Source organism: Athene noctua, chromosome 1 (assembly GCF_965140245.1).
Source record: "Athene noctua chromosome 1, bAthNoc1.hap1.1, whole genome shotgun sequence".
In the NCBI taxonomy this organism is placed as follows: domain Eukaryota; kingdom Metazoa; phylum Chordata; class Aves; order Strigiformes; family Strigidae; genus Athene; species Athene noctua.
The window spans coordinates 205272096-205298526 of NC_134037.1; the positions used below are offsets into that span (position 1 = coordinate 205272096).

The 26431-nt window shown below is 38.7% G+C and overlaps 1 protein-coding gene across 1 annotated transcript in view; it reads left to right on the forward strand.

Annotated features, from left to right (window-relative positions):
- Positions 1-26431, forward strand: part of NALCN (sodium leak channel, non-selective) — a 248446-nt gene that overhangs the window by 218335 nt on the left and 3680 nt on the right. The window contains exons 27-44 of the mRNA XM_074910888.1: positions 1102-1269; positions 2257-2361; positions 3055-3161; positions 4985-5105; positions 5190-5288; positions 10132-10225; positions 10759-10865; positions 11265-11339; positions 14207-14326; positions 15380-15448; positions 17247-17395; positions 18096-18189; positions 18980-19112; positions 19687-19802; positions 22135-22292; positions 22946-23096; positions 25242-25391; positions 26071-26188. Of these exons, the coding sequence (XP_074766989.1) occupies positions 1102-1269; positions 2257-2361; positions 3055-3161; positions 4985-5105; positions 5190-5288; positions 10132-10225; positions 10759-10865; positions 11265-11339; positions 14207-14326; positions 15380-15448; positions 17247-17395; positions 18096-18189; positions 18980-19112; positions 19687-19802; positions 22135-22292; positions 22946-23096; positions 25242-25391; positions 26071-26188 (2134 nt within the window). The remainder of the gene's footprint in view (positions 1-1101; positions 1270-2256; positions 2362-3054; positions 3162-4984; positions 5106-5189; positions 5289-10131; positions 10226-10758; positions 10866-11264; positions 11340-14206; positions 14327-15379; positions 15449-17246; positions 17396-18095; positions 18190-18979; positions 19113-19686; positions 19803-22134; positions 22293-22945; positions 23097-25241; positions 25392-26070; positions 26189-26431) is intronic.

A 26431-nucleotide genomic window follows, 5' to 3' on the forward strand; every position in this document is an offset into this window, starting at 1 on the left:
AGTGCTCAGTATAATACCGTATGAAATATTTTCTAACTGAAGAAATTACTAAGCAAAATGGCTTTGATGGATTTAGATTAAATCTTTCAGAGATTAGTCCACCAGGCAGATGTGCTGCATAAAATTTGTCACGATCAATTTGTATCAAAGATTCCATTGTTAGCACAAATAAGAATATGCATACTTACACAAAACTCCTACTGTAGTATGCATAATCAGTATGTGCATTAGTTTCTTGAAAATCCTTTGAACCCCTCTGCTTGTCTGAAGGGAAATTTAGATGTTGTGGCTTGAATATTCCAAATGTGCCTGTGGTAGTCTTAAAAAAATATGAAAGAAAGTCAGAAGCACTGTCAAATCTTTTTTGTTTTAGTGGGGTGGCTGTCTTTTACCACTGTTGCTTTTAACAAATCATACTATGTTGTAAATCATTGATGATATCAGCTTGATCCTCCATTTTTTGTGCACTTAACACTTAGTAACACTCCACCTCTGTCCCCCTCTAATAACATTGGCTTTATAAATACTTTTTTTTAAAAAGAGAAGTTATTAACAGACCTTATAATCAATAATGATCTGTCAGAGATTGTTCAAGCTACAAGACACAACTATGATGTTTGAAAACACTTCAAATGCATAATATTTGTGTGATAAAACTACTTATGCCTGTAACAAAGTGGAAGGAAAAACTGGCAAGGGAACTATTAAAGGACTTTCCAGGTGAGGATAACCCAGTTTCAGGATAGAATCTCTGTTTGAAATGAGAAGGGGGGAGAGAGATGATGCTGCATGCTCCAAGAATATAGTCCATGTCCCTGCTCTGAATCAGCCAATTTGATTTCTTCTTTTGGAACCGTTCCATCTGCTGAAAAGAACAAAATAGATTTTGAGTCAAAGGGGAAGATGATGCCCATTAGTTAGGACAATCAGCCAGGACACAGGAGATCCAAGTCCTTGTTCTAACTTAAGCTTTTTTTGCCTTAATCTTCCCTTTAATTTTAAGGAAGAGAGGTGTTTATTGATCTTCTGTGCTGTGTCTATGTCAAGTATGACATTGTAAGCCTAATCCTTCTTTGCCTTTTCCTGCCCTGTCTCCTCAAGGTGAGTTTGATATTCCTGTGCTGGATGCCTCAGAATGTCCCTGCCAAATCCGGAGCTCAGCTCTTAATGGTACTCCGCTGCCTCCGACCTCTTCGAATTTTTAAACTGGTCCCTCAGATGAGGAAAGTGGTGAGAGAGCTGTTTAGTGGCTTCAAGGAAATCTTTTTGGTATGTGCCAGTTATTTTGTTCTTGTTGTTAAAAACATATGGAGGAGTAATAAGATGCCATCTTGCTATAATGTTTATGTTCTCTAATCTTTCCTCCATTGTTGTCTGTTTACTTTTAACTGTAGCTACCACTGCAGATCACCACAGAACCGGTTAAAAATTAGGAACATAAATAACTCATTTAGATGCGAAGTAGGGTATGGCAACTCTGCAAGAGCAAAAGTAAACCTGGCTTCCAAGCTGAAGGTCTCTACCTCCAATTCTTTGAGAGGTAACCAGAGACAATACAGTTGTTCATCACAGATCTGGATCTCAGTGTTATGTTATTGTTATTATTACGAGCATGATTATGCACTTATAGTAATAATAACAATAATGGAGTCTGTGATTGCTTGATCAGAACCTAATCTGTTGTCTTGGGACCCTATGTGATATTTGTCAGCCTAAACAACAGTTAAGCTAAAACTATCAAATATTTGCAGACAGTAATAGAGCAAGGACAAAAACTATAAAGCTAGTTAGCATTTCATAGATACTGTATTCTCTTAAAGATATTTACATCATAATTTGTTCATGCATGTCTTTATTGTAGCTATCCTGGAATTAAATATCTAACAATGATTTCTTCAGTTGATTAATTAGTAAAGCCAGATTCAGCAAAACAGAAGCACCACATACTTAAATACTTGAAGAGTTCTTCTAAAGTGAAGGGCAGTTCTTATGCATACAGAATTCAGCAAGGTGGTACACTGAGTGCAAGAAAGCTTTGATCCTTATCTACAATTCTTAGATGCTACGTTAGTAATAATACCATAATAACACAGCAACTGGTTGCTGGATCAGAACCTGAAGTAACATGTCTGTCATGAAAGCCATATCTCCAGCTTTATGCAACAAAACGATCCTCCCTGCTGTTCACGGAAGGATCTGACTCCCTTTTTCAAGTCTGCAGAGGAGAGCTTGACAAGTCTAACTTTATCTTTACAGGTTTCTATTCTTTTGCTGACATTAATGCTTGTTTTTGCAAGCTTTGGAGTGCAGCTGTTCGCTGGAAAACTGGCTAAATGCAATGATCCACACATCATCTCTAGGGTAGGAACTGCTTTTCTGCTTCAAAATAATAGTATGCTGTGCCATTTCTTCCTGGTGGGGAAAGCAAGTGGGGCAATCAGCGATACCATATGAGAGATGGAGGTCTTGGGCACTTTCCTTGTTCAGAAGCAGGATGTTGGAGGGAAGGGTAATAATGGAGTGAGTGAATGAGGGTAAGGCTGGGTTTTCATGTAAAAAAGTTAATCAGGTCCAAATATTGTGGACTGTCTAAAAAAGTTGTCAAATTCCTGACAGATTATATGAAAGGACTGGATGTCAAATGGAATTAACTACGGAAAGTGTCACCTTTGTATTCCAACGTCAGCAGCTAAAAAACAGGTTAGGCTGCTAAACAAAAGCACTGAAATACTATGTAGATTACATAGAGAAAGATAGCTGTGTTTCTTATTCTGTTTGGAGTGATCATCGTCATATAAAGAGGTGAAAGGCTAGATAGTCTTGCAAAATGAAAAAGCACTCTCAGTCCTGGAGGGAGAAAGGTTTCTTGAACCTTCCTAAGATGCATTTTTTATATGAGTAAAGGTCCATGATGATTAATCCCAGACCTGTAAATAACCCTTCATTTCTGTTTACAATGCTTCCCTATCATGGCAAGTGTGCTGTCTATACTGGCATTTTGGCATCTCTCGTAGGCCACTGTATAATCTCAGGCTGTGGTTTATTTCACTATAGGAAGATTGTCATGGCATCTTCAGAATAAATGTAAGTGTTTCCAAAAATCTCAATTTAAAGTTAAGACCTGGAGAGAAAAAGCCTGGATTTTGGGTTCCACGAGTCTGGTGAGTTGCTACATGTTGGCCTGTCTTTCTTCAAAAACTCAGTTTGATGTTGATGTAGAAAATGGCTGAAATCTCATGGTATTAAACTACTGATAGAGGGTTTTAATTATAAATCAAATTATATTAAGGGTAAAAATTCTGGTATATTTAATAAAAAGTCAGATATATGAAACTTTTCCAGACTTAACCTACTGTTCTATTCATAACGCAGAAAAGAAAAAATGTCTGTAGGTACTGAACCTAGATAGGAATTAGATGTGATTATTATTACGGTGGGAGTTATTGTCTTGAACCAAGATTATCACTTAATTGTTCTTTAGCACTATTCCGAAGACATCCCGAGAGCCATACATCAACAACAGGGCCTAAGAATAAATAGAAAAAGACAGGAAGAAAACCAAATGGAAATCAACCTGCCTACAGCTACCCATAAAAAAAATTGAGCAAGTCATGCCTAAAACCAGCCTTTCTCTTCTATGGCCATCAACCATGCTAGCTAGCAGCTTTTTTCTGTTTCCAGTGCAATCCTTGTGGTCTATCTGGTGCAGTAAAAATTATTTAAGAGCTAACATTATGTTTATGATTAGTATTCTGATAAATTCTGTTTAATATTTCCCAACACCTGAACAGGCAAAAAATGCTCTTTTTAATTGTTTACATTTTTATGTGGTTGGCATTTTGCAAAATCAGCTTAACAGCCACAATTATTTTAATTGACTATCTGTGTGGATAAAGAATGTACCAGCAGTGGTAGATTCGGAGCCATCCTACACTAATGAAATAATATGCTGTGATTTGAACAGTCAGTGAAACTCTGACATCTGCAGAAGTCTTTGTTTCTGTATGCTTCAGAAATTCTTCCTTGAGTAAGCAAATTCAATCCTCTTCAGCTTGATCCAGAAATAAGCAAAAACTGTCTTAATCAGCATAACTGTAAACTTTGGGGAATGTTTTGTTATTGCAGAAAAATGTTTTATGGCAAGGACATTTATACCACCTGTTGGTTGTGTCAGGCCAGATTTTCAAAAGCCAGATGTTAGTATAATGACCGCATTTAAAAGAAATACCTGAGAGGTCTCTTTTTCACTGGATGGGTGGATTTTCAGAAGTACCGAATGATAATTTTTTCTGGAATACAACTATTTACCTTATAAACTGTTGAAAATTAATTGGGATCTTTGGAATACTTGTCTCAGATTGTAGAGCCAGAACAATGTGCTAACCTAGCCCAAAGAGGGTACTTTTAACGTTCAGCTGGAAGCATCCTCTTGAATCTCAGCTGACAAAAAAGGTCAGAGCATATGGTACAGGAAAGCCAAGAAGATGTGATGTCCTCTCAGTAAATTTTGATTTCGATCATCAGTTCCTGATAATAATGAAATAAAGAACAGATTTTCTAAACAATCTTGCTGACTGTGGAGTCAGAATCATTTATGTGGGTTTGAGGCTGGTCTCCAGGTAAATTTATTTTGGGATCTAGCCAATGCCATCAGATCAGTTTTTTCATGAATGCTGTATTTTGCTAATTTCATTGCCAAAACCACTAAAATGCAGCAACTTGTTATAAGCTTTATTACTGTGAATCAGATTCTGAGTAAGAAAATAAAACATACATAGGAATAAAAAAAAAAAAAGACTTTCCATATTTATTGCTGTTGATATTGTTTTATCATTCTTGAGACAGAACTTTGAATTATATATTTTAAAGGCAATCACACCAACTTTACAAGGTATTTAAATGTTAGACTATGAACAATCAATGTAACAAATAGAAAGAACAGCTTTATTGTTGAAGTTACACCTATTTGTGTACTACATTTCAGGGCAAATCCTCGGAATTTTAATTTTGACAATGTAGGAAATGCAATGCTGGCACTATTCGAAGTTCTTTCATTAAAAGGCTGGGTGGAAGTCAGAGATGTTATTATTCATCGCGTTGGGCCGGTAAGGAAACACATCACAGTCTTTGAATTCTACAGCACATACTTTGATTTGTTTTAACTATTAATCTTACTTTTGTCTATTCAGATCCATGGAATCTACATTCATGTTTTTGTATTCCTTGGCTGCATGATTGGACTGACCCTTTTCGTTGGAGTTGTCATCGCTAATTTCAATGAAAACAAGGTACCAAGTGAGATGTTTTATTGTGTGTAGAACTGGCTCTGTAAGAAACCTGAAATTAATATTACACTGTCTACATTACCTGGCAAGTCTGCCTTTAAGACTGACTTGACAATCTTACATTCTACAAGCCTGCAAGTGTGGCTTCAGACACACCTGATCCATGTTTGCTACAAAACTCAAACCTGGGAAGCTAGCAATCCATCACACACTTTCAAAGCTGTCTGAGTTTATTTACAATGCAGCCATGTTGCCAAATGGAGATTGAACCTAAAACACAGTGTATTTACAGATCGTCCACATTCTGCTGTTTTAGTTTGATGTAGGCATACATGCGGTGGCAGGCAACAATTTGTTATGCTTGTATGTGTTACAACTAACGGGTCTCATTAGAGGTCTGCCATTGCCATATTTCAGATCCAAAGTAAAGCCGTGTGGCTTTTTCCTGGCAAACAGCAGAGTACATTATAAAACTGTCCATCACTCAAACAGAAAAGTAGTTGGTGTTCTAGGGAAAAAACCTGCAGTTCACATGGGCTTTTTGCATTACCCTGAAAAGTAGAAAAACCTGTCCCCAGATGAATTGTTGCAGAGCAGCTAATTACAGTCTACACTTGTTAAAGATAGCATCCTCTGGATAGGACTGTGGCACCAAGACATAATTACTAATTTTTTTCATCTTTCAGTTCAAAGTCCCCAAAATAATGAGATGTCTGTGTTGCAGCTAGCTAGAGTGATATTTTTGTCATTCATGGCACTGTAGAGAAAGGATGACTGTGTGCTCTGGGGCTTGGAGATGCAAGACAACCCAGAGTGCTAGTCCTGGAGACAAACTGGGTGCTGGCCATGGCGCTACTATGGCCCTCACCCAAACTCTGCAGCAAACACAACTGCTGAGTTTGCCCTTCAAGGAAACCACTTGACTCCTCCTGGAAGGGATCTGAGCAGCACACTACTGTGTGTCCAATGTGGGCAAGCAAGGCACCATGAAATCAAGTCAAGCAGATTGCAAAACAAATAGCCTGAAACCTCTGCTGTTCAGAAGGTAGTTTTATATTTGCGTGACTTAAGTGCAATTTTGTCGAGATGAAGTGCAGTCATTCTTGTTAAAACACATCTGTTCTAGAGAACAAGGAGCAATATACTATTCATTTATTTTCTTATTCACTAAATTTTGAATAGTGAATTAACAAAGCTGAAAATTCTCTGTTATGAGAATTCAACAGGATTTTTATAGCTGCTTTTGCCCCTGTTCAGCTTTGTAATGTTACTTTTCCTTCAAATGTGTCAACCTTATACCGATGGATACAAAATATTTTTCAGCAAGTCTTGAGAATAAATTAAGTCATTTTATTTAATTTGAGGGTAATTAAAATAATTTTTGAAATGTTAAAACTATTTTTGTTATTCTTCTGTAGCTGTGATGTATTTAACTAAGTAAGTTTCTGTCGTGTACATCATAGTTTATGAAACTCTATTGAGCTGTTAGCTGAGCATTTCTATCCTACAATATACAATACATCCTGTTTCTTCATTCCCCTTTACACTTTCTACACAGGTAAATTTCCTCAAAAACCTGTTCATAGGCAGGAGTACAGGCAAGAAGAAGAAATACCACATTACAGAGTTCACTTTTAAATAGCTTTTGATCATGGCTGATCAAACGTCTTTACCCGGTCGAAGTGTGGTGCATGTGGTGTTGAGGAGTGAGGAAGTGGTGCTGCATTTCCCCTTTGGTTTTGCATGTGGTCTTGAATGTATCTGTCATGAATTCTGAGCCAGCTTTGTGGGCAATGGAGAATCATCAGGAGCCACTTGCTGCTCTGTGTTGCTTTGCTACACCTACACGCATCTACTTTTGCCATTGTCATAGAAAAAAAGGTACTGGAGGAGGTAGATCTTTGCCCTGACTTGTATGACTTTTATTATGCTTTTGTGACAATAGGCCCAATCTTACTAAGTGCTGTCAATCTCCTAGACAGTGTTTTTGCTCTTGGTTCCCACTCTTTCAATAGCAGTCACTCACAAGATCAAGTTCACTGTGTCAGCCTGTCTCCTGCAAAGGTAGCCTGTGAGATTTCTTTCACAAATTAGTGAGGTGTCATTAACTCATAACTCAGTATTCATCTGTGTAGTCAACTGTCAGCTATGGAATAAGGTGATCTGGGCCAACCCACAGGTTACTTTTGAAGTGATTTATCCAATATGAACATGAACAGGGGACAAATACCCTTAATTATATGTGGCTGTGTAGCAGATTCATATTTCATTCCCTCCTCCTAGATATGCCACTTTAAAGACACAGAACAGCTCAAACTCATGTGAAAAGTAAAAGTTTTTTTATGTTCACTGTGATTCAAAAGGAGAGGGAACAGGAAGGCGGGAACATGAGGCTTACAAGGATCATGAGCACAGGAGATAACTAAACAATTCATTTTAGCCCAGATTACCCCTGAATGAGCTGCCAGTGTAAATATGTAAGTCTGAGGTGTAAGGCCTGAATTAGGGTTCCCATTATTTTCAGAAAATTATCTGATTTTTACATTTATCATTTTGGGGTGGTTTTCTCTGCTTGTACATTTTCCTCAAACTCCAGCCACCTTTTCAGCTATGATTGCTCTCCTCCGTCAATTCCATATCTGAATGCAGGGAAAGCATGAGTCTGAACATGAAAAAAGCTACTCAATAGTAACAGTTCCCTGTGAATTACACTGAACAGGCACATCATAAAATATTTCTGTTGAATTTACATGAGACTAAAAATGCAGTCAGTATAAATAATTTATGTCATCTGGTTCAGCTTCTTCAGTTGTTTTTTAGTAATCTCAGGTAGCTGTGGTGGCATGTGATGTTTGTTTTTCTCTTTTTTCTTGAATACTTGTTACTTTTTATGTATTTGCTATAGGGAAAACAAAATGTCTTTAGATTTGAGTTGAAAAGATGAATATGTTAATTATGCAGTGGGGGGGAAAATCTCAGCCCAATCAATATTCAAGTAGTGAGGAAATATCCAGGAACTGAAAAAAATGTGAAATAAGATAGAGAGAAGACTGACAACTAGTCCAGAAAGAAGAGAGCAAAACAGTCCACTGTGTGAAGTTTCATCTTCTTAAAACTAGTTACTTGGCCAAGCTATCGGTGTTTTAAGCAGATGTTGGCTTTAGAACATTTATGGCTGATACGTGGTTAGAGTCGTGTCAGGAGTTATTGAGGAGGGTCAGAGTTGGACAATTACTGAATAAACTATTTTATGTTGGAATGAACAATTTTCTAAAAAAAAAAAAAACCAAAACCAAAATATTTTCAGATATAATATAGTATTTCATGTGAGTTGTTGGTGCAGCAGTTGTGGAAACGATGGACTGGGAGGTATCACAGGGGGCTCTGGGCTGGTTCCTCAGCTGTCACAGTGACAGGGCAGTAGCACAAAGCATTCCACCACCACCCCATTTCAAAAACCCCACCTATCACTTGTCACAGCTACCAAGTGCCGTGTGTTCAGTCGGCAGAGAAGATGTGATTGACTCAAATATTATCTGGCAGTTTTGAGTTAAAGTCCAAATGCAAACACAGCTCCTTCAGCAGTAGTCCCACTCACGGGGCTCTGCTCAGTGGTCCCCTCATACTGATCCCACTGGTGGAGGTAGTTTCTCAGCAGTAGAGAAACTTGGCATCACTATTTCTAAATTCTACAAAGGTCCACTCTTTTTGCCACGTTTTGTCTTGTTTGCAGTAGAAACTCTCCAAGAATATAAACCAGACATGCTCATTGGGGTGAATGAGTTGACTTTTAATTTAAGCATTTCTAAATGGTACGGTTTGGGCATGACTCAGGTAATAGGCATCCCTACATCTGTCACTTTGTCCACACTGTGTTGGAAAGCACCTGCTTCCAAGGTGCCATCTGGGGACACAGCTCCATAAAGAGATTATGGGCACTGAGAGGGAGGAATCCTGACCTTATCAGTCACACAGCCAGTTACTGTTCCAGCGTCTACACAAGCCAAGGCCAAGACGAGCCCCAAAGATCACACCAGCCCTCGCCCAGTTTGGTGCAGCTCAGTGCTGACTGGGGGAGCAGCCAAGTGTCTGGGAGACAGGCTTGTGACATTTACCTTGGAAAGGTCTCCCTTGTTTTTGTAACTCCAGACTTCTTCCATGAGATTTTACAGTTCTCTGAAGTGATGAGGACCTCATTTTGTTTTGAAGGTCATTTTAAACATTGAGTTATGTCTGGGGTTTGCTTGTTTCTGCTATAAGTTATGAAAACACTTACACACATTATCATCTACCACTGCCCACTCTAAAGATGTATCTCCACTTCTCCTTATGCTTCCTTTGTGGAGGGCTCTTGTAGATTCATAGCATACTAGTATTTTATTTCAATTACACTGCAAGCAGAAGAGCTGTGGAGAGTAGGAGCGGTCTCATGGAGGGCTTGTTCTCCCAGAAACTGTAGTGGTACTGACAAGCCGCAGGATATTCTGCGGCAAAGTCCGAACAAAATTGACCACTCTTTAAAACAGTGCTTCCTGGCAAATTATGTTCAGTCAAATGGAAGATCTCCTACAGCGTTTCACTGCCCACACTGGGCTGCTGCTACAAAGAGCAACAACTGTGCCTGCTCAGTTGAGTCCCAGAAACTCACAGCTAATGCATCCAGAAATCCGCTTGAGTAACAGCTGATACTTTAGACTCCTTTACCCTAACAGTGTGTTATTTAAAGAGAGTTGCATATGTAACTTTATTTCAGGCACCAAAGAGAATGCTGTTTTCATGTTTACAGCATTAAATGTTCTAGCTTTTATATGACAAAAGCTTTATATGCTTCTCTTTGTTTATTAAGGGGACAGCTTTACTGACTGTAGATCAGAGACGATGGGAAGATCTGAAAAGCAGACTGAAGATAGCACAACCTCTTCATCTCCCACCTCGTCCGGGTATCAAAGATATTCTGATTTTATTCATGTTGAGCCCTAGTGTTCATAATTCCCCAGGAGTCTGCAATTCAAATTAAAATTGTAATCGTGAGGCCACTAGGAGGTTGTGCATAAGTTAATGTGGAAACAGGCTCCAACTACAGATCTCTGCATAAGGCTATTAAAATCAACCCAAAAAAAGGTTGTGCTTCGATGGTTTTAGGATAAGCCTTAATGAAAAAATGAATTTCTAGATGAAAAATATTTGCAGTTGGCTGTTAATGATATGAATGGAATGTATTAACCTGAAAGCAGTTGAATGATGCACTTGCCCTACAAGTACCAAAGCCTTCATGCAACACTGGTATTCAGTATTTGAAATTATATGTTCTGAAGCCCTATTTGATATGGAAAATTGTAGCAGAAAATTAGAAATGTATTTTGAAACTGGTAAAGGATTATTTTGCCACTAATGAACATGGATAATATGTCAAGAAATAGGGGAAAAATACCACTGTGTATTTTAATTCTCCTCCTCAAACTTTCTTTTTCAGATAACGATGGCTTTAGAGCTAAGATGTACGATATAACTCAGCATCCATTTTTTAAGAGAACTATTGCCGTACTTGTTCTGGCCCAGTCTGTGTTGCTATCAGTTAAGGTAATTGTGTTTCTTTTAAGCGTTTCATTGTAGTATAGCATGTCTTGCACATTTCCTAACACCAGTTAACGATCAGTTGAGCCATTACTGTGATGAATGTACAGAAACGTGATTTCTAGATACCGCAATCTCAGTTGCCACAGATCACTGTAGATTAATTGTAATTTTTGGAGCTGAGTCAATTTCTGCCTTTTTGTAGCCTGGTCCACTGTTTTTGATTTCCAGTTAAGCTGTAAATCTGTGAGAGAAGACTATACCAAGATACCATTCTTGTCTGAGTATATTTTAAAGTGAAATCTATTCATTAACAAAACCTGCAAGAAAAGTTAAGACAGTGAAGAGGCATTTAGTTCTGTTTAACAGCTACTCTTCTATGAACGGATTTTGTTTGCATTTCAGTGGGATGCTGCAGATCCAGTGACTGTGCCTTTAGCAACAATGTCTGTTGTTTTCACGTTCATTTTTGTCCTTGAGGTAAAGTAATATATTTTATGACTTCTTGAGATTAAGACTAGTATGTATAGATTTAATTTTGTCTTTAGGGATGTTGTCTCATTCTTCACAACGGTTTTTATTTCTGAACATGTACATTTAGGACTCTCTGTGACACTTGTCTTTAAACATGTATTGTAGGACTGAACTTTTAATTTGCTATAGTCATACTTCACCACCTTGAACTTTGTGTCCTTTTATATATATTCGACTCTGAGCATTTCAACGTGTGTTTTGGTGAACCCAGTGAACTCTTTTCTTGCAGAACATCTCAGATTAAATTCACTCGCTACAACACAAAGTGTGTGTTATATCACAGAAGTTCTGCTTGATCCATTTATATTTTGCTTGGTGTGTTAATCCCCACTATTCTGTAGCTGTGTCATCATCAAACCTTTCTGTTTTGTTTTGGGTTTTTTTAAGGTATCATATTTCATTTTAATACCTTTTAATAAGCTACATCAAATTCCAGTACTGTCTGTATTTTGTTGCACAAATCTGGACCCTGTGCAGTAACAGTTGTCCGTATGTGAAAAAATTGTCACCACAAGCACTATGCGAGGTGTAATAAGCTTGTTTTCATAAGATTGGAATCTAAAGACTTAAACCCATTTTTTTTAATGTATAAGGATATCCGTAGTGTAACAAAGGACACATTTATGAGGTTAAAGAAGATGCTTCCTCTGTGGTTAGGTTAGTACATAATTCTTTTATAAGTTTGTGGTTGAGTATTTTTCTTTTCAGTCCCCTCTGAATAGCTGATACTGACCACTGTCAGAAAGAGCAGACTAGACTACATTTCCTACTGCTCTAATGCATTATGGCAGTTCCTATGTTCCAGTGATAGGTTTTGCCAGCAGTGATGAATAAACAGTGAAGTGAATACCTTGTAGCAGCTGTAGCTAGAGTATGTCCATGTTGTTGCTTTTTTCCCTACCCAGGAGAAATCAGTATCTCTTGGGAGACTGAGCAAACACAGAAAAGTTTGATTTGTATCATACACAGACAGGTTTTAATTTACCTAGTAACTATGTCTTTAGAAATATTTTTTTCTCTTATCCTGCCAGGGGAAACAAACACACTTCTAGAATTTCAAAGGAACTTTGTCAGAGCCAAGAAAAATTTGTTGACTGTCTCACCAGGCAAGCTATCACACTGTGAGTGCACGCAATTTATGGAGAGAGGAAGCAGCTTCCTGCCCAGGATCCTCCCTAATGCAGGGTTACAGAGTCTGCTATGTACATGGTTGACTACCGCTAGCAGGCATGGTCCATGAGGAAGGCCAAGGCTTTCTGCTTAGCTAATGGCCATGTGTCCAGTCTAAGGATTCAGTTTTAATCTCTACTGCTCACATCAGTATGTGTGGTATAGAAGAAACTCGGAGACTTCACTTTTGCCCTGCTGGTGATCACAGAATAAAGTGAGATGTGATTATTCATTTGCACAGTATGGTATTCAGTTCAAGATTATAAACACCTGAACTTAGGTGTTTAAATTCTACATGTGAGGCAGGTATTTAAGCTGTCACCATGATCAAGGGAGAGGTAGTGTGGATTCAGTTGCCTGAATAACTGAAGACATCAGAAGCTTTTTTGGGTATCCTGGCTGATGTCCCCTTACCTCCACTAACTGCTACAGAAGGGCAAGGACGTTTACCCGCTCCCTGTCAGCCCCATGCATCTAGCTCCATCTCAGCTGTCTGGATAGAAGGAGGCAAGATACTTTCACTTTCCTCAAATGATAATTAGAGATTCAGAGACCATATTCTTCATTTTGTAGTCAGACTTCAGAAAACATGTGGCAGACTTCAGAAATTATATGGCAAAAAAACCCCTGGAAAATCAGCCTTTTACCTCAAACTTGCATCCTTTATGTACGGTTTAGATTTCAGAATGTAAAGAATACTGCTAAATGGTAGTGTTGCAAGGTAGGATGGAAAAAAATCATGTAATGAATGCCTGACATTTATAGCCTTTATATAGTAACACTTGCTTTGAGGATTAAAACAAACTGTGTATGAGAAACTCTCCAGTGTTCCCTCTACATTCATCACCCTACATCAATATCTGTTAGCTGTTGTGACTATTTCTTATCAGTATCTATTCTTAAGCTTCCTGTCTGCACTTCTATTACCTGCATCGGAAATGTCGAGCACTTTGGCTACTGTCTTTTACCAGGTACATTGCAAAATGTACAGCATTTGCTGTTCTTAGTTTTCATCTCTTATATGCTGCTGAGTACAGATGGTGCTGAGACTATTCCTTAAAGCAAGAAATATTTGCAGTATGAGAAAGCTTTTTAATTAATTTGAACTATAGGTGCTACAGAACACAATTAGATTCTTGAGTTCAAATGTGTGTATGTGATTTTAGCCTGCTTACAGACAGCTAGCTAGACAGGATATTACTACCTCTTTTAGCTGCGTATTATTGACATAATAATTTTCTAACTTCATGACTTGCTTAACTATAAGAAATCTTAAGCCCACATTCACGTCAGCAATCTATACATTAAACATTCAGTCTGAGGTGGTCAGCTGCACTCTTTCCTTCGATACTTGATGGAGAGAGAGAGAGTTCCAGAATACTGTTGATCTGCTGGTCTTGGTCATGTGTGGTCTTCCACAAGAACCAGTTCTCCTCCATCTAAGGGAAGCTTATATGTTCTGGTTAGTCTAGCAGCCTAACTTATCCACATGGAAACAGGTAGATGACAGGAAACCTGCCCTCGGTTATTTTAAACTATTTGATAAGATGAACGCAATCAAACATTTCAGAGAATGGAAGAGGTTCTTCTAGAAAGAAATAACCATTTCTCCAGTACAACTGAGAAATTGTTTTTATCCATAGGTCACAATGAAGATTATTGCCATGTCACCTTCTGGCTTCTGGCAAAGCAGAAGAAATCGGTATGATCTCTTGGTGACATCTCTTGGAGTTATATGGGTGATACTTCACTTTGCCTTACTGGTAAGATTTACAAAACACAATTCCAGTGATTAAGCTTGATTTTATCTGTGAAGCACCAGCAGTAGGGTCACTGCTATACATCCAGATAAACCCTTGGGAGCTTAATAAGACTGAAATATGGCTGAAACAAATTAAGCTTGATGCTAAGAAGAAGGAATTGTTGTCTTGAGCAATGATAAAGTACAAAAGTTGTCTTATTGATATGAGGTACAGTCTGTAAACATGGTAGAAAACTGAAGTCTTTAGGAGGCATGTGAGTGAGGAGAGAAAGGAATCTGAAGAGACTGAGAGCTCTTACCAACAGCAGTCTCTGGTGTATCAAGGAAGAAAGAGGCAATGCACAGAATCCAGCCAGGAGCAGAGAACTGGAAGAAGGTATAGATGCAAAATTGCTGAACAATACAACCTGTCCCAAACCCAGCGGTGATTCTGGACCACTGCTTTTGCTTTAGGGGCTATGCTTAATGGAGAAGAGGGGAAGAAATCAGCTCTCCCTTCATCCCACCCCAGGTTTTAAATTTGACTTCACCCCTGCTTCCCTTATTTACAGGGGAAGGAAAAGAGATCGTTCATACTTGTCATCAGTCACAGGTTGTCAAAGTCACAACCCTGCAATGGCTGCAGGGCTCCTCTCTTGCCTCCCCCAAGCTCTGTTTGAAGGAAAACCTGTCCTGTGTGATTAGTCATTTTGTCCTGACATTCACAGTTTGCTCCCTGCTGCTGAGTAGCTTGGAAGACCTGAGGAGTTTCTGTAAGCCAACAACTTCCTAGACAAGTAGACTGGGGCTCCTGGACATAACTACAGCCCAGATAATAGAGGATTGAAGGTTTTTTGGGTTTATGTGTGGGGGAGGTTGGGTTGGTGTTTTTGAAGTGGTAGAGCATCTTTGTTAGTTTCTTACTGCCTCACTGTTATTGAAATATTGGTGCTACTATTTATGAGTTCTTATTTCATATGGTAGCTGCTTTACATTAGTAAAAGACCAATTATCATGATCTTTCCATGAGATCTCTGGGGGACAATGTATTAAGTCTTCTGCGTTTCTGTTCCAGAATGCATACACATACATGATGGGGGCATGCGTAATTGTCTTCAGGTTTTTCTCGATTTGTGGGAAGCATGTAAGTATAAATTAGGAACTACAACCACTGCAGTGCTCATGTGTAGACTAAAGGACTAGTTGCTACACACCTCTAGTGCACATTCTGTAAGGCTCATTTCATATGCAGAAAAAAAGGAGACTTCAAGCAGCAATCTCCAAATTGACATGCTGTCTTTGAAATGTCAGGATTTTAGGTATACTGTGTATAATAGCACTATATTATGGTTACTGGAAAAGCTGCCTTTTTTTCCAAAACAAAGTGCAACTGCAATACCACACAGTTTTTTTAAAAATGCTCCCTAAAACTCTGAACATACACTGTGCTATTTTCAGTCCTTGCCGTTTCAGTGTGGCATGATGTGCATGCTATTTATTTATTTTCTCTGCAAGACTAGTGGAGTGGTGGTTGATGCACTCATCTTGTTATGATAGTGCTCTCTTATAGAAATTTCTTCCTCCAGAGTGCAGGTCTGCGTGTTGTGTCTCTACAATATATGTCTTATCACAGTAAGGGATTTATATTTGATTTAAAGGGGGCCAAGATATTCTTCTGGAAACACTGGCATGGCGACAAAGCAAGTCACTTCTAAAGTTTACATTTCTTTAGTGTTTGGATTTGCTCTGGTGTAATTGAGAGTTGGCTGGCAGAATAAACATAAGCAGAGAACAAACACATTTGTTTAAGAAGTGGTGACACTGCATTCTTTTGCAGTAGAACTTCTTAGACTATCCAAACATTTTCTGTGAAGTCTGACATATTAAAGTAAATGTGATGAAAAAACTGCTGTACTAGGTTGTCAGGGTTAAGAACAGTAAGTCAGAGGGTTTGTTCAGTAAAGATAAAAAGTTTTCTTTCAATCAAACTACACAGAGCCTGTAGAGCCTTGGAAGTCAAATGAAAAATCCTTGCTTCTCCTATGCAGCCAGACTAAGTGATTCCCTTCAAAGATTTCTGACAGATTCTAAAGTTTTTTCAAGGTTTTAACCTAGTCTTTTGTGCTCTCATGATAGAACCTGTATTGTTTTCACTAATTTATCTGTTGTGATGCAATATGATGACTAAAAGTCATCGTGAGTTATTCGTTTGGCACGATTCTAAAGAAAATTGCTACCCTCAGTCCCATTAAAGAGAATTTTCCATAGCATCCAAAGTGGTTAAGGGTGCTAGGAGGACAATCTAGGGCAGTAACTTCTTCAAGAATAAAATGTACAATATGCATGCATGGGAAAGTAATATCTATTACCTAGGCCTATGGCCTATGTAATTTCCGAAATCACGCTCTTCTTAAGTTTTTTGGACAACTTGCATGACAAATTACTAGTTTAACCAAGCTGTGCTGATCTTAAGGAAATCCGCTTCTCTATTCCTTTAGGTAGGCTGCAATATCTGTGGTTTCTACCTAACAGTTAGCATCACTTTCAGATAAGCCCAGTTTACTGCACCGCTGTTCATGCAATGCTAATTTTGATACTTCTGGAGTATAGTCATCCTAGAATATTGTAGTTAAGCTTATGTTGTATTATTGCTGTGTTATCCTACACTGTATTATCTTATTTATAAACCTTGAGTAACAACATCCTGACCTTGTAAATTACACTAATATGCTGATCTCCTTAACAAGTAAAAAGCACACTAAATTTCAGAGGAAGACAAAATGTTCAGTTCCAATCAGATTCATAATGTACCATTTCACTGGGCTCATCCATGAATGTGTATGTGTAAAGAATTCATTGTCAAAATGACAAGTGCAGTAACTTCCCTTTTATCTCTGCTTTCCTGAATGGTGTCATGGATTGCTTTTTCTCTGTCCTGCCAGGTGACACTAAAAATGCTACTTCTGACTGTGGTTGTCAGCATGTACAAGAGTTTCTTCATCATAGTGGGAATGTTCTTACTGCTTCTTTGTTATGCTTTTGCTGGAGTGGTTTTATTTGGTACAGTGAAGTATGGAGAGAACATTAACAGGTACAGTATGTACTTAACTGCCTCATGGAGATGTTCTTTAAACAGCCTGAAAAAATCACTTTCTGCTAGAGAGAAGGTTGTCAGTGGTAAAAAACAGACAAGTTCCCAGGTCTATCTGAAGAGCTCTAAACAAAATTTCTGATAGGAAACACTGAGCCATTTTTCTAGTCCTTGTGCATTGGACCAAATGACACTCGATCCAGCCCAGAGCAGACTGAGAGCTGTTCATTATGCCAGCTGGAATGTGCTCCAAAGCAGCACTGCGCTAGCCACAAGCTGCTGAAACACAGTGTACCTACTACACCTTATTGTCATCGCCCAGGAACAGGATCATATACCAGGCTGATATAGAGGGGGGACACTTCTGTGAACTGGCTGTTAACTGGAGATTTCCCAATCAACAGCATCATCAGGATTCAGGAAGGGAATGGACACAGGAGATAGGATCTGGCTTTGAGTCTGCTTTAGCTCTTTGATAAAATGAGCCAAAATACTCAGACATGTGTCGAAGCTAAAGTTCAGTTATTATATCTTAAGTCATGGAATAAATAATTCAGTGAGCTCATTCAAATAATACTGTAACTATTTTTAGTTTAAAATAGTAGAACAGTAGAAAATGGAAATGATTTGCATTTTTTCTTGCTAATGTTTTAGTTCTGGGACGTGAAATGATCTCTCTCTCTCTTATTCTTTAAAACAGACATGCAAATTTTTCATCAGCTGGCAAGGCTATTACTGTACTCTTCAGAATAGTTACCGGAGAAGACTGGAACAAAATTATGCATGACTGCATGGTAAATACAATACTGCCGGAGATAAAGTAGGCAAGAAACAGGAGACACCTTTGCATCGTAAAGCGTTTCCAGTATCTTAGCTTCGTACAGGGAATGTTGTGATTGCCTTTATCTCTTCAAGGGATATAATGTTCACTAAACGTTAGAACATGAAATACAAATTGCAGTTCCAGTCATACACTCACAGTGTGATATTTCATAGGGCTAGGCTATTACATGATTTAAAAACAAAAATAAAGATATGTTTTCAAACTCAGAACTGCAGTAACTTGTTTTTCCACAGTTACCTCTACTTTGACTCGAGCAAAGTGACTTTTCAGATTAACTTTGTCTTTAATGTCTACGCTTTGGCTCATTCCATGTGAATGGTAGTCTTAATGACCTCAAAATTTGTGCTTGAACCTTTTTATTTTGCCCAAGTGAATTTCGATCTGTGATTTCCACTGTGATGAAAATCATATTACCTTCCTTTTTAAAAATAATGGGCAGGGAAGCTTTTTTGACCACATTTCAGAGCACCATCTTTCTTCTTCACAGTGACATAATACACAGTGTGCTTTGTGTGTGGTAGCGAGATCCACACCTAGGCGGTTTTTGTCATACGTTTCTGTGTCTTCTGATTTCTATTATAACTACTAAAGGAACAACTGAAACCTGCCCACAATAATGCCCACAGTATGATTCCCTAATTGGGAAGCTTTAAACAAATGATAGTTGTATTGTACTGATTGCAAAGAAATTAAGAATCTCTTTTTATGATTGATCGACTCTGGGTTTTTTTGTCTTCAAGGTTCAGCCTCCATTTTGTACACCAGATAACAGCACCTACTGGAAAACAGACTGTGGAAATTATGCCGGTGCTCTTATGTATTTCTGTTCATTTTATGTCATCATTGCATACATCATGCTAAACTTGCTTGTTGGTAAGTGAAAATATACATTAACAACAAATAGATCCATCTTGGCATGTAGTATATTAGATGTGAGTCTGTTGTCCTCTATTCAGATATGCAGCTACCTTGTACCTTCACTGTTACTTTATATGCATATGATGTTTTTGATGCTTCTCTGGCATGGTGTATGCTAAAGCTCAGGAAGTTTGGGAACGAAACGTTTTTGAACAGAGATGTGTTGTGTTTGTAGAGTATCGTTACCGTAAGAAATACTGGGTTTTGAGCTTTTCCTTTCTCCAGTTAACATTTTTCCCACATCATTGGAACTCACCTAATTGCTCTTAGAAGATGTTGGATTAGGCACCTTAACAGCATTGAAGATATAGCTTTTAAAGAGTGAACACAATGAATATTGCTGTAGCATGACAGTGTATTACCCATTGAAAATCCTCATCTGAACATAAAGCTGAAGGCATTTATTAATGTGAAGTTTGCACAACAGAATTCATACTCTGTTGAAGTTCATTGTTGCTTATAGATGTTAACCAGTTAGAATGTAACTACAGGCTTTCTTTATAGTGTATTTTCATTCTGTGGTTTTCAGCTATCATTGTGGAGAATTTCTCATTGTTTTACTCAACTGAAGAAGATCAACTTTTAAGTTATAATGACCTTAGGCATTTTCAAATTATATGGAACATGGTTGATGACAAAAGAGAGGTAAGAAACTTGATAATGAGCACAGAAATCCAGTAAATTTATATTTTTCCTTGAAAAAACTTATGGAGAAAGCAAAGTATTATGACAAAACTCACTGAGTGGTTATTGTTCAAGTTCTGAAAGTTCACTGAACATGATCTAACATTGTTCATGGCCCTTCAAATACTAACCTGTATTCTTTACTACTGTGAAATTCTTATAATAGTTGATTTAAAAACAAATGTAGATATTCGTAGGATCAATGCAATTCATTCTTTCCTCACAGCTCCCTGAGAGTTGTTCCCTTGGAAGTCTACAGACACGCATCCATTTATGTGTCTGATCTTCAAAAGGGCTTTGCTGAGATTTCGGCACTGTCTCCCATAAGATCCTCATAGAGAAGCTGATGAAGTATGGGCTGGATGAAAATACAATGAAGTGGACTGAAAACTGACCTAATGGCCAGGCCCAGAGGGTGGTGATCAGCTGCATAAATTCTAGTTGGATGCGAGTAACTAGTTGTGTACACCCAGGGGTCAATACTGAATCCAATCCTGTTCAACATCTTCATTAATGATCTGGATGATGGGGCAGAGTGCACCCTCAGCAAGTTTGCAGGTAACACGAGACTGGGAGGAGTGGCTGATGTGTCAGAAGGTTATGCTACCATCCAGAGGGACCTAAACAAGCTGGAGAAATGGGATGACAGGAACCTCATGTGGTTCGACAAGCGGAAGTGACAAATCCTTCACCTAAAGAACAACAACCCCAGGCACAGTACATGTTGGGCACTTACCAGCTGGAAAGCAGCTTGGCAGGAAAGGACCTGAGGGTCCTGGTGGACACCAAGTTGAACATGAGCCAGCAATGTGACCTTGCAGCAAAGAGGGCTAACGGTATCCTGGGCTGCATTAGGCAAAGTATTGCCAACAGGCCAAGGAAGAGGATCCTTCACCTCTGCTTAGCACTGATGAGGCCACACCTGGAGTCCAGGGTCCAGTTCTGGGCTCTTCTGTACAACACAGACATGGACATACTGCAGAGTCCAGCGAAGGGACATGAAGGTGATCAAGGGACTGGAGCATCTCTCTTATGAGGAGAGGCTGAGGGAGCTGAGACTGTTCAGCCTGGAGAAGAGAAGGCTCAGAGAGATCTCATGGGTGTATATAAATGCCTGAAGGGAGGGTGCAAAGAGGACACAGCCAGGCGCTGTTCAGTGGTGCCCAGTGACAAGACCAGAGGCAATGGGCACAAAATGAAACAAGGGCGGTTCTCTCTGAACATCAGGAAACACTTTTTCACAGTGAGGGTGACTGAGCACTGGCACAGGTTACCCAGAGAGGTTATGGAGTCTCCATCCTTGGAGATATTCAGAAGCTGTCTGGACACAGTCCTGGGCAACTGGGTTTAGGAAGCCCTGCTTAAAACAGAAGGGATTGGACAAGGTGACCTCCAGAGGTCCCTTCCAACCTCAACCATTCTGTGATTCTGGGATGAGAAGAGCATCTGGGAGACTGAGCTGTTCAGATGCCCACACAAATTAAATCATCATCTGAACGATTCATGACATCACTAAGATTTGAATATCAACAACAATATGGTGAAAGAACTTGATTACTTGTAGTTGGCACATGGTTGTACTGGAGATGGAAGCCACAGTCTGTACTGATGGAGGTGAAGAGTTCTGCATCCGTCATGCCCAGCACTGACAGTATCTCTCTCTGATGTGGAACAACACATTACAGAAAAAATAGTTCCAGTCTGGCTCATTTAGCAGAACAAAATATTTAAAGAATATGGATACCACAGTTTCGAGAGAAATACTTTCAGTCATAATTTTTTAACAGCAGATCAAAAATATTGTCACAAAAATTGTAACGTGCTAGGTTGACTCTTATAGTAGAAGATCTTTGAAAAGCCAGTGAACATCCAACATTCTCCTGTCCAAAGATGCACAGAGAAGGGGACAGGTTTACAGCCAGGTATAGGCCTGGATGTGAATGTTTAAACTGTAGTTTAATTTCAGTTTTTCAAAGGCAACTCTCTGGGCATATAATTCTCATTACAGATGGGGAAACTAAATCCCCAAGCAATTTTCAAAATTCCTGACAAAATTAACAGCACAGACTGTCATTGTTTATCAGTCAAAAAACAGTGAAGACTTCCATGAATGTGCTGAAGAGCTGGCTGCATGTGTATATTCTTCAGTAATATATATTTAGTTTTTAAATAGGCCAGGATTTGACACAGAGTCTTTGGAGAAGTAACGTTTCTCTCACTGATGAAGTTGTATGTCTGAGTTGGTTGTTAAGTCACAGTAATAATTTACCATTTATTATGCAATTTTACCCAGGGAGTAATTCCTACCTTCCGAGTGAAATTTCTGCTGAGGCTTCTGCGGGGCAGGCTGGAGGTGGATCTCGACAAAGATAAGCTGCTGTTCAAGCACATGTGCTATGAAATGGAACGGCTTCATAATGGTGGTGATGTCACTTTCCATGACGTGCTGAGGTACTCTGAGATTTTGTCTAAATTTGTACAACAGGTATAATGGCCTGTATTTCTCTCCAGACTAACAGGTGTTCATTAGGCTTGGGAAAAGACAAGACTGGTAGCCACAGAGGGACTACCATTTTAAATGTAATACAAAAATTAGATTTTCTTTTTTTTTCCCTTCAAAAATTTTAGTGATGCAAAACACAGGTCCTAAGGAATCAGCTCTAAGTAGTTTTAATGTTTTCACTGGAGACAGTTTGACATGACCAGCAGTCATGTGTTCGCCTTGTATCCTGAGCAATGAAATGTTGTCGCCACACATATAGCAACACAGCAGTGAATCTGACTAGAAATAAAATAGAAATGGGAACATAATCCAAGCATAAATACTTAGGGGAAAAAAAAAATAACCACCACAAATGCCCTAGTTGCTTACAGTTCAGCAATTTACCTATATTGGATAGCTAGGTGTAGGTGGTAGGGTCTTCATTTGTTTTGAGCATCACAAATTGCTTCTGGAAGCATCTCAGTATTTTTTAGCTTCAAATGCAATTTTATTGCACATACCTGTATTACATATTTTTGCACTAAGATTTTAATTATGAGGTTTGTGTTTCTAAAGTTAAAAAGTCACCAGAATTTGAAAAAAAAATATATGTTTCTTCCAGCATGCTTTCATATAGATCTGTTGATATCAGAAAAAGTCTTCAACTGGAAGAGCTGCTTGCTAGGGAACAACTGGAATATACCATAGAAGAGGAGGTGGCCAAACAGACCATACGCATGTGGCTGAAGAAGTGCTTAAAGCGAATCAGAGCAGTAAGTCAAGCTAAACCAGGATCTAAATGGTTGCAGAAATTGTACTGTTAAGCAACGCTGAAATTTACTGTCATTATGCTTCATTTACTCTCAAGTCACAATAATATTTATGTGAAGAAGTATGTAGCAGTTGCTAACTCAGCAAAAAAGTATGTTACAGTTCAATTGAAAGCACTACAAAAATAAGCGTCTTTTGAAGGCAAAAACTGTCTTCCTGCCAAAAGGTTATCTGTCTTTTCAATGCAGCAGGAAGATGCATGCACAGAGACAAAAGTCAAAGGAATAAAGAAAAAACAGTGTAATTTGATGAAACCCCATAGGTCTAATCCTTCCTCACAGAATGTAATTGTATCATTTCCTTGCCTCTGCTGGCAGAAGATACCATGATCAGTCACCAGCAAATGACTCTTCAAATGGAACCTGTATCAAGATACATCATTTGAACAAGCCATTACAGTAACTGTGTGTGCAAATGAGCAATCTGTACATGTACATCAGGTATATGAACCTGGCACACAGTAGCTGTGTCTATGCCAGTAAATTAAGCAGGGCCAAGGCACTGGCTCAGGACTGGACTGGGGTCACCCATACTCATTAGCATGTTCCTTGGCACAGTTTTGGCCCATGCATACTCATACACTCCCACAGCACTGCCTTATGGTCGCCCTCACCACTGCCGTAGGAGCATCACTGCCCTCCCCGCGTGGGTCAGGGTGGAGACTGCTCCCAGGAGGCAGTGGTTGAAGCTCTCTTGTGTGGTAGAGGGAAGATTAGCCAGATCATGCAAGTCCTGGCCTGTCACTTGGCTTCAGCACTGCAGGAAATCCCAGTCTGTTTAATTTACTATTAAAGACCTAGCCAGTACTTCTGTACTGTGTTTATGCAATGCTTCGGATTGCCAGAAACATTTTTGCCTTTGCTCAGGATAGCTACAGTATGTGCTGGTCAAAGTTTGTCTTGGATTAAATGTCTATTAAAAAATTTCAGGAAATTTGAATTAGGTTTTGAAATTATTCTCTACTTTTCTTCCCAAACCATCTCTTTCTTTATATAAAAAGTCACAAGCTGGTTGCTTTAATGACTGATTTTTCAGTTACTGTGAGGCTGAGTCCAGGTTTTGATGCATATATTTTTTATTTTTATAAAAGCTTACTTCTTGTGAGCGGAGGATTTCCACAGAGATCTACGATCATGGGATCTGACTTTTTCAGTTTGTAAATTTATAAAAAACCATAATGGACAATTTGAATGTAATGTACATTCCAGCTGAAATGTCAATGTTCAAGGCATATTCAAATAGATAGTTTCATTTTGATCTCATCTCTGTAATAATAATGGCAGTAAATTTAATCTCAGCTGTCAATCCTGGGTTTGTTCAACTCTGTTGTTCATTTCATTATGATATTGAATTACGCTATGTTAAAGTAAATATGCTATTCATTTCAATCTAATAATATGGTTCAGATCATTTCACATTATATGAACCTTTTATAAACTGAATGTAATTATGGAAGTTAATATACATTTTCAAATTCTCTTCTTAGTCTCTAAGTCTCTCTAGAGGGAGCATGTGAAAACTACCCAGGAAAGTGAAACCCTTCCTAAGGGCTGTTTATTTTAATTTAAAAGCAAATTAGATCATAAGATCATAATGGTAGTGGTTTTGTTTTTCTATTTGTACTGTAAATCTATACTCCCAAGATTTCCACTACTGTTTCATTCAGTCTTATTGACAGCCTGTTGCAAAGTCCCTGAAAGAAATTAGAATTTTTTCATTGTCTTCATGTAATTTTTATAGAATCTCTACCAATTTCTTTGTTTCTCTTACTTTGCAAGAACTTTTAACTCATAAATTCAAAACTTTATATGTTTTCAAACTCTAGGTTTAAACCAACAATTGAGCAACTTGCTCTCCACTTAATACAGTTTATAAGTTTCATCCTCTATTCCCTCCATAAAGGTCAGACAAATGCTGGAAGTCACTTTATTTAAATAGCAACCATCTGATACATGTATCTTTATCATTGCACCTGGTGTCCACATCTTGCGCTCACTGATTAAATATTTAGAAAGCTTTAAAAAAAATCAAACACCCGTGACACACCAATGAAAACATCTTTGTTGTCACATATTGTACCTTGACAGAAACAACAACAGTCATGCAGCATTATCCATAGTCTGAGAGAGAGTCAACAACAGGAGTTGAGCCGATTTCTGAACCCTCCCAGCATTGAGACAACACAGCCAAGTGAAGATATGAATGCTGTTAATCAGGATAGCAGTGCACAGCCAGAGGTATGTTAACCAGAATATTATCAACTACTCAGAACAAATTCAGAAAACTTCCATGTTTCTTATTTGTTCTTTTTTAAAGATCATTTTAACTGGAAAAGTTGAAAGCAGTATCTTGGCTTGCTTCAGTCTTTGCTTTCAGATGTAAAGGCAAGATGGTCTAAGGCAGTAATTCCCCAGCTTAGTTAGCTGTCTTGCTAGCACCATAAAGGGCCAGCTCAGCTGTACAACTCTGGCAGCACCAACTTTCAGCTCTAGCATGAGATGTGTACAGGATCAGGGATGTGAAGCTTTCCTGTTCAAGCATTCTGAAGCAGTGTTTACACTGAGAGTGATAACACTGAGCATGCTGGGTCCTCTGAGTAGGAGTCCTGGGCTTTTCCAGGTTAGGAAATGAAGAAGGTACAACATAAGGACTCCACTGTAGAAAGCTGAGAACAATTTTGTACCCCTCAGTGGGACTGTATAATGGAATTGAGCCCAAATGTTTTTTTTATTTTTTTCCTACTATTAGTAGTTTTCCAGGGCAGTAAAGAATAGAAACCATGCTGCCTTAACAAATGGCAATATGTGTTGTTTGTATTCATGTATAAAGCTTGGAAACAGAATAGAAAGATAACCCTTCTTAGGATTGTCCCCATGCAATGGGAACTATGACTGAGATTCTTTTTTCTCTCTTCAGACAAGTAGCCAGCAGCAGCTCCTTAGCCCAACACTTTCTGACAGGGGTGGCTATCGACAAGACTCTGCAGATGCTGGGAAACCTCAGCGGAAATTTGGACAATGGCGTTTGCCATCAGGTAAGTGAAAAATGTTTATCAGTAGAGTCACCCCATGCCAAATCACTGCTGTACAACAACACAGCCTTGAGAGGCTTCATGATTCACAGTTCTACATCCCACCTGCTGCTTGCACCCACATCCACATTTTTCTACCTTCATGTATGATGCAATACAGCAATCTCTCCCCTTCCTCACAATTCTGAAAGTTTGGAAGATGGGCTCAAGCACTGCCATGTGCAGGTGGTTGGGTTCTTTTATTTT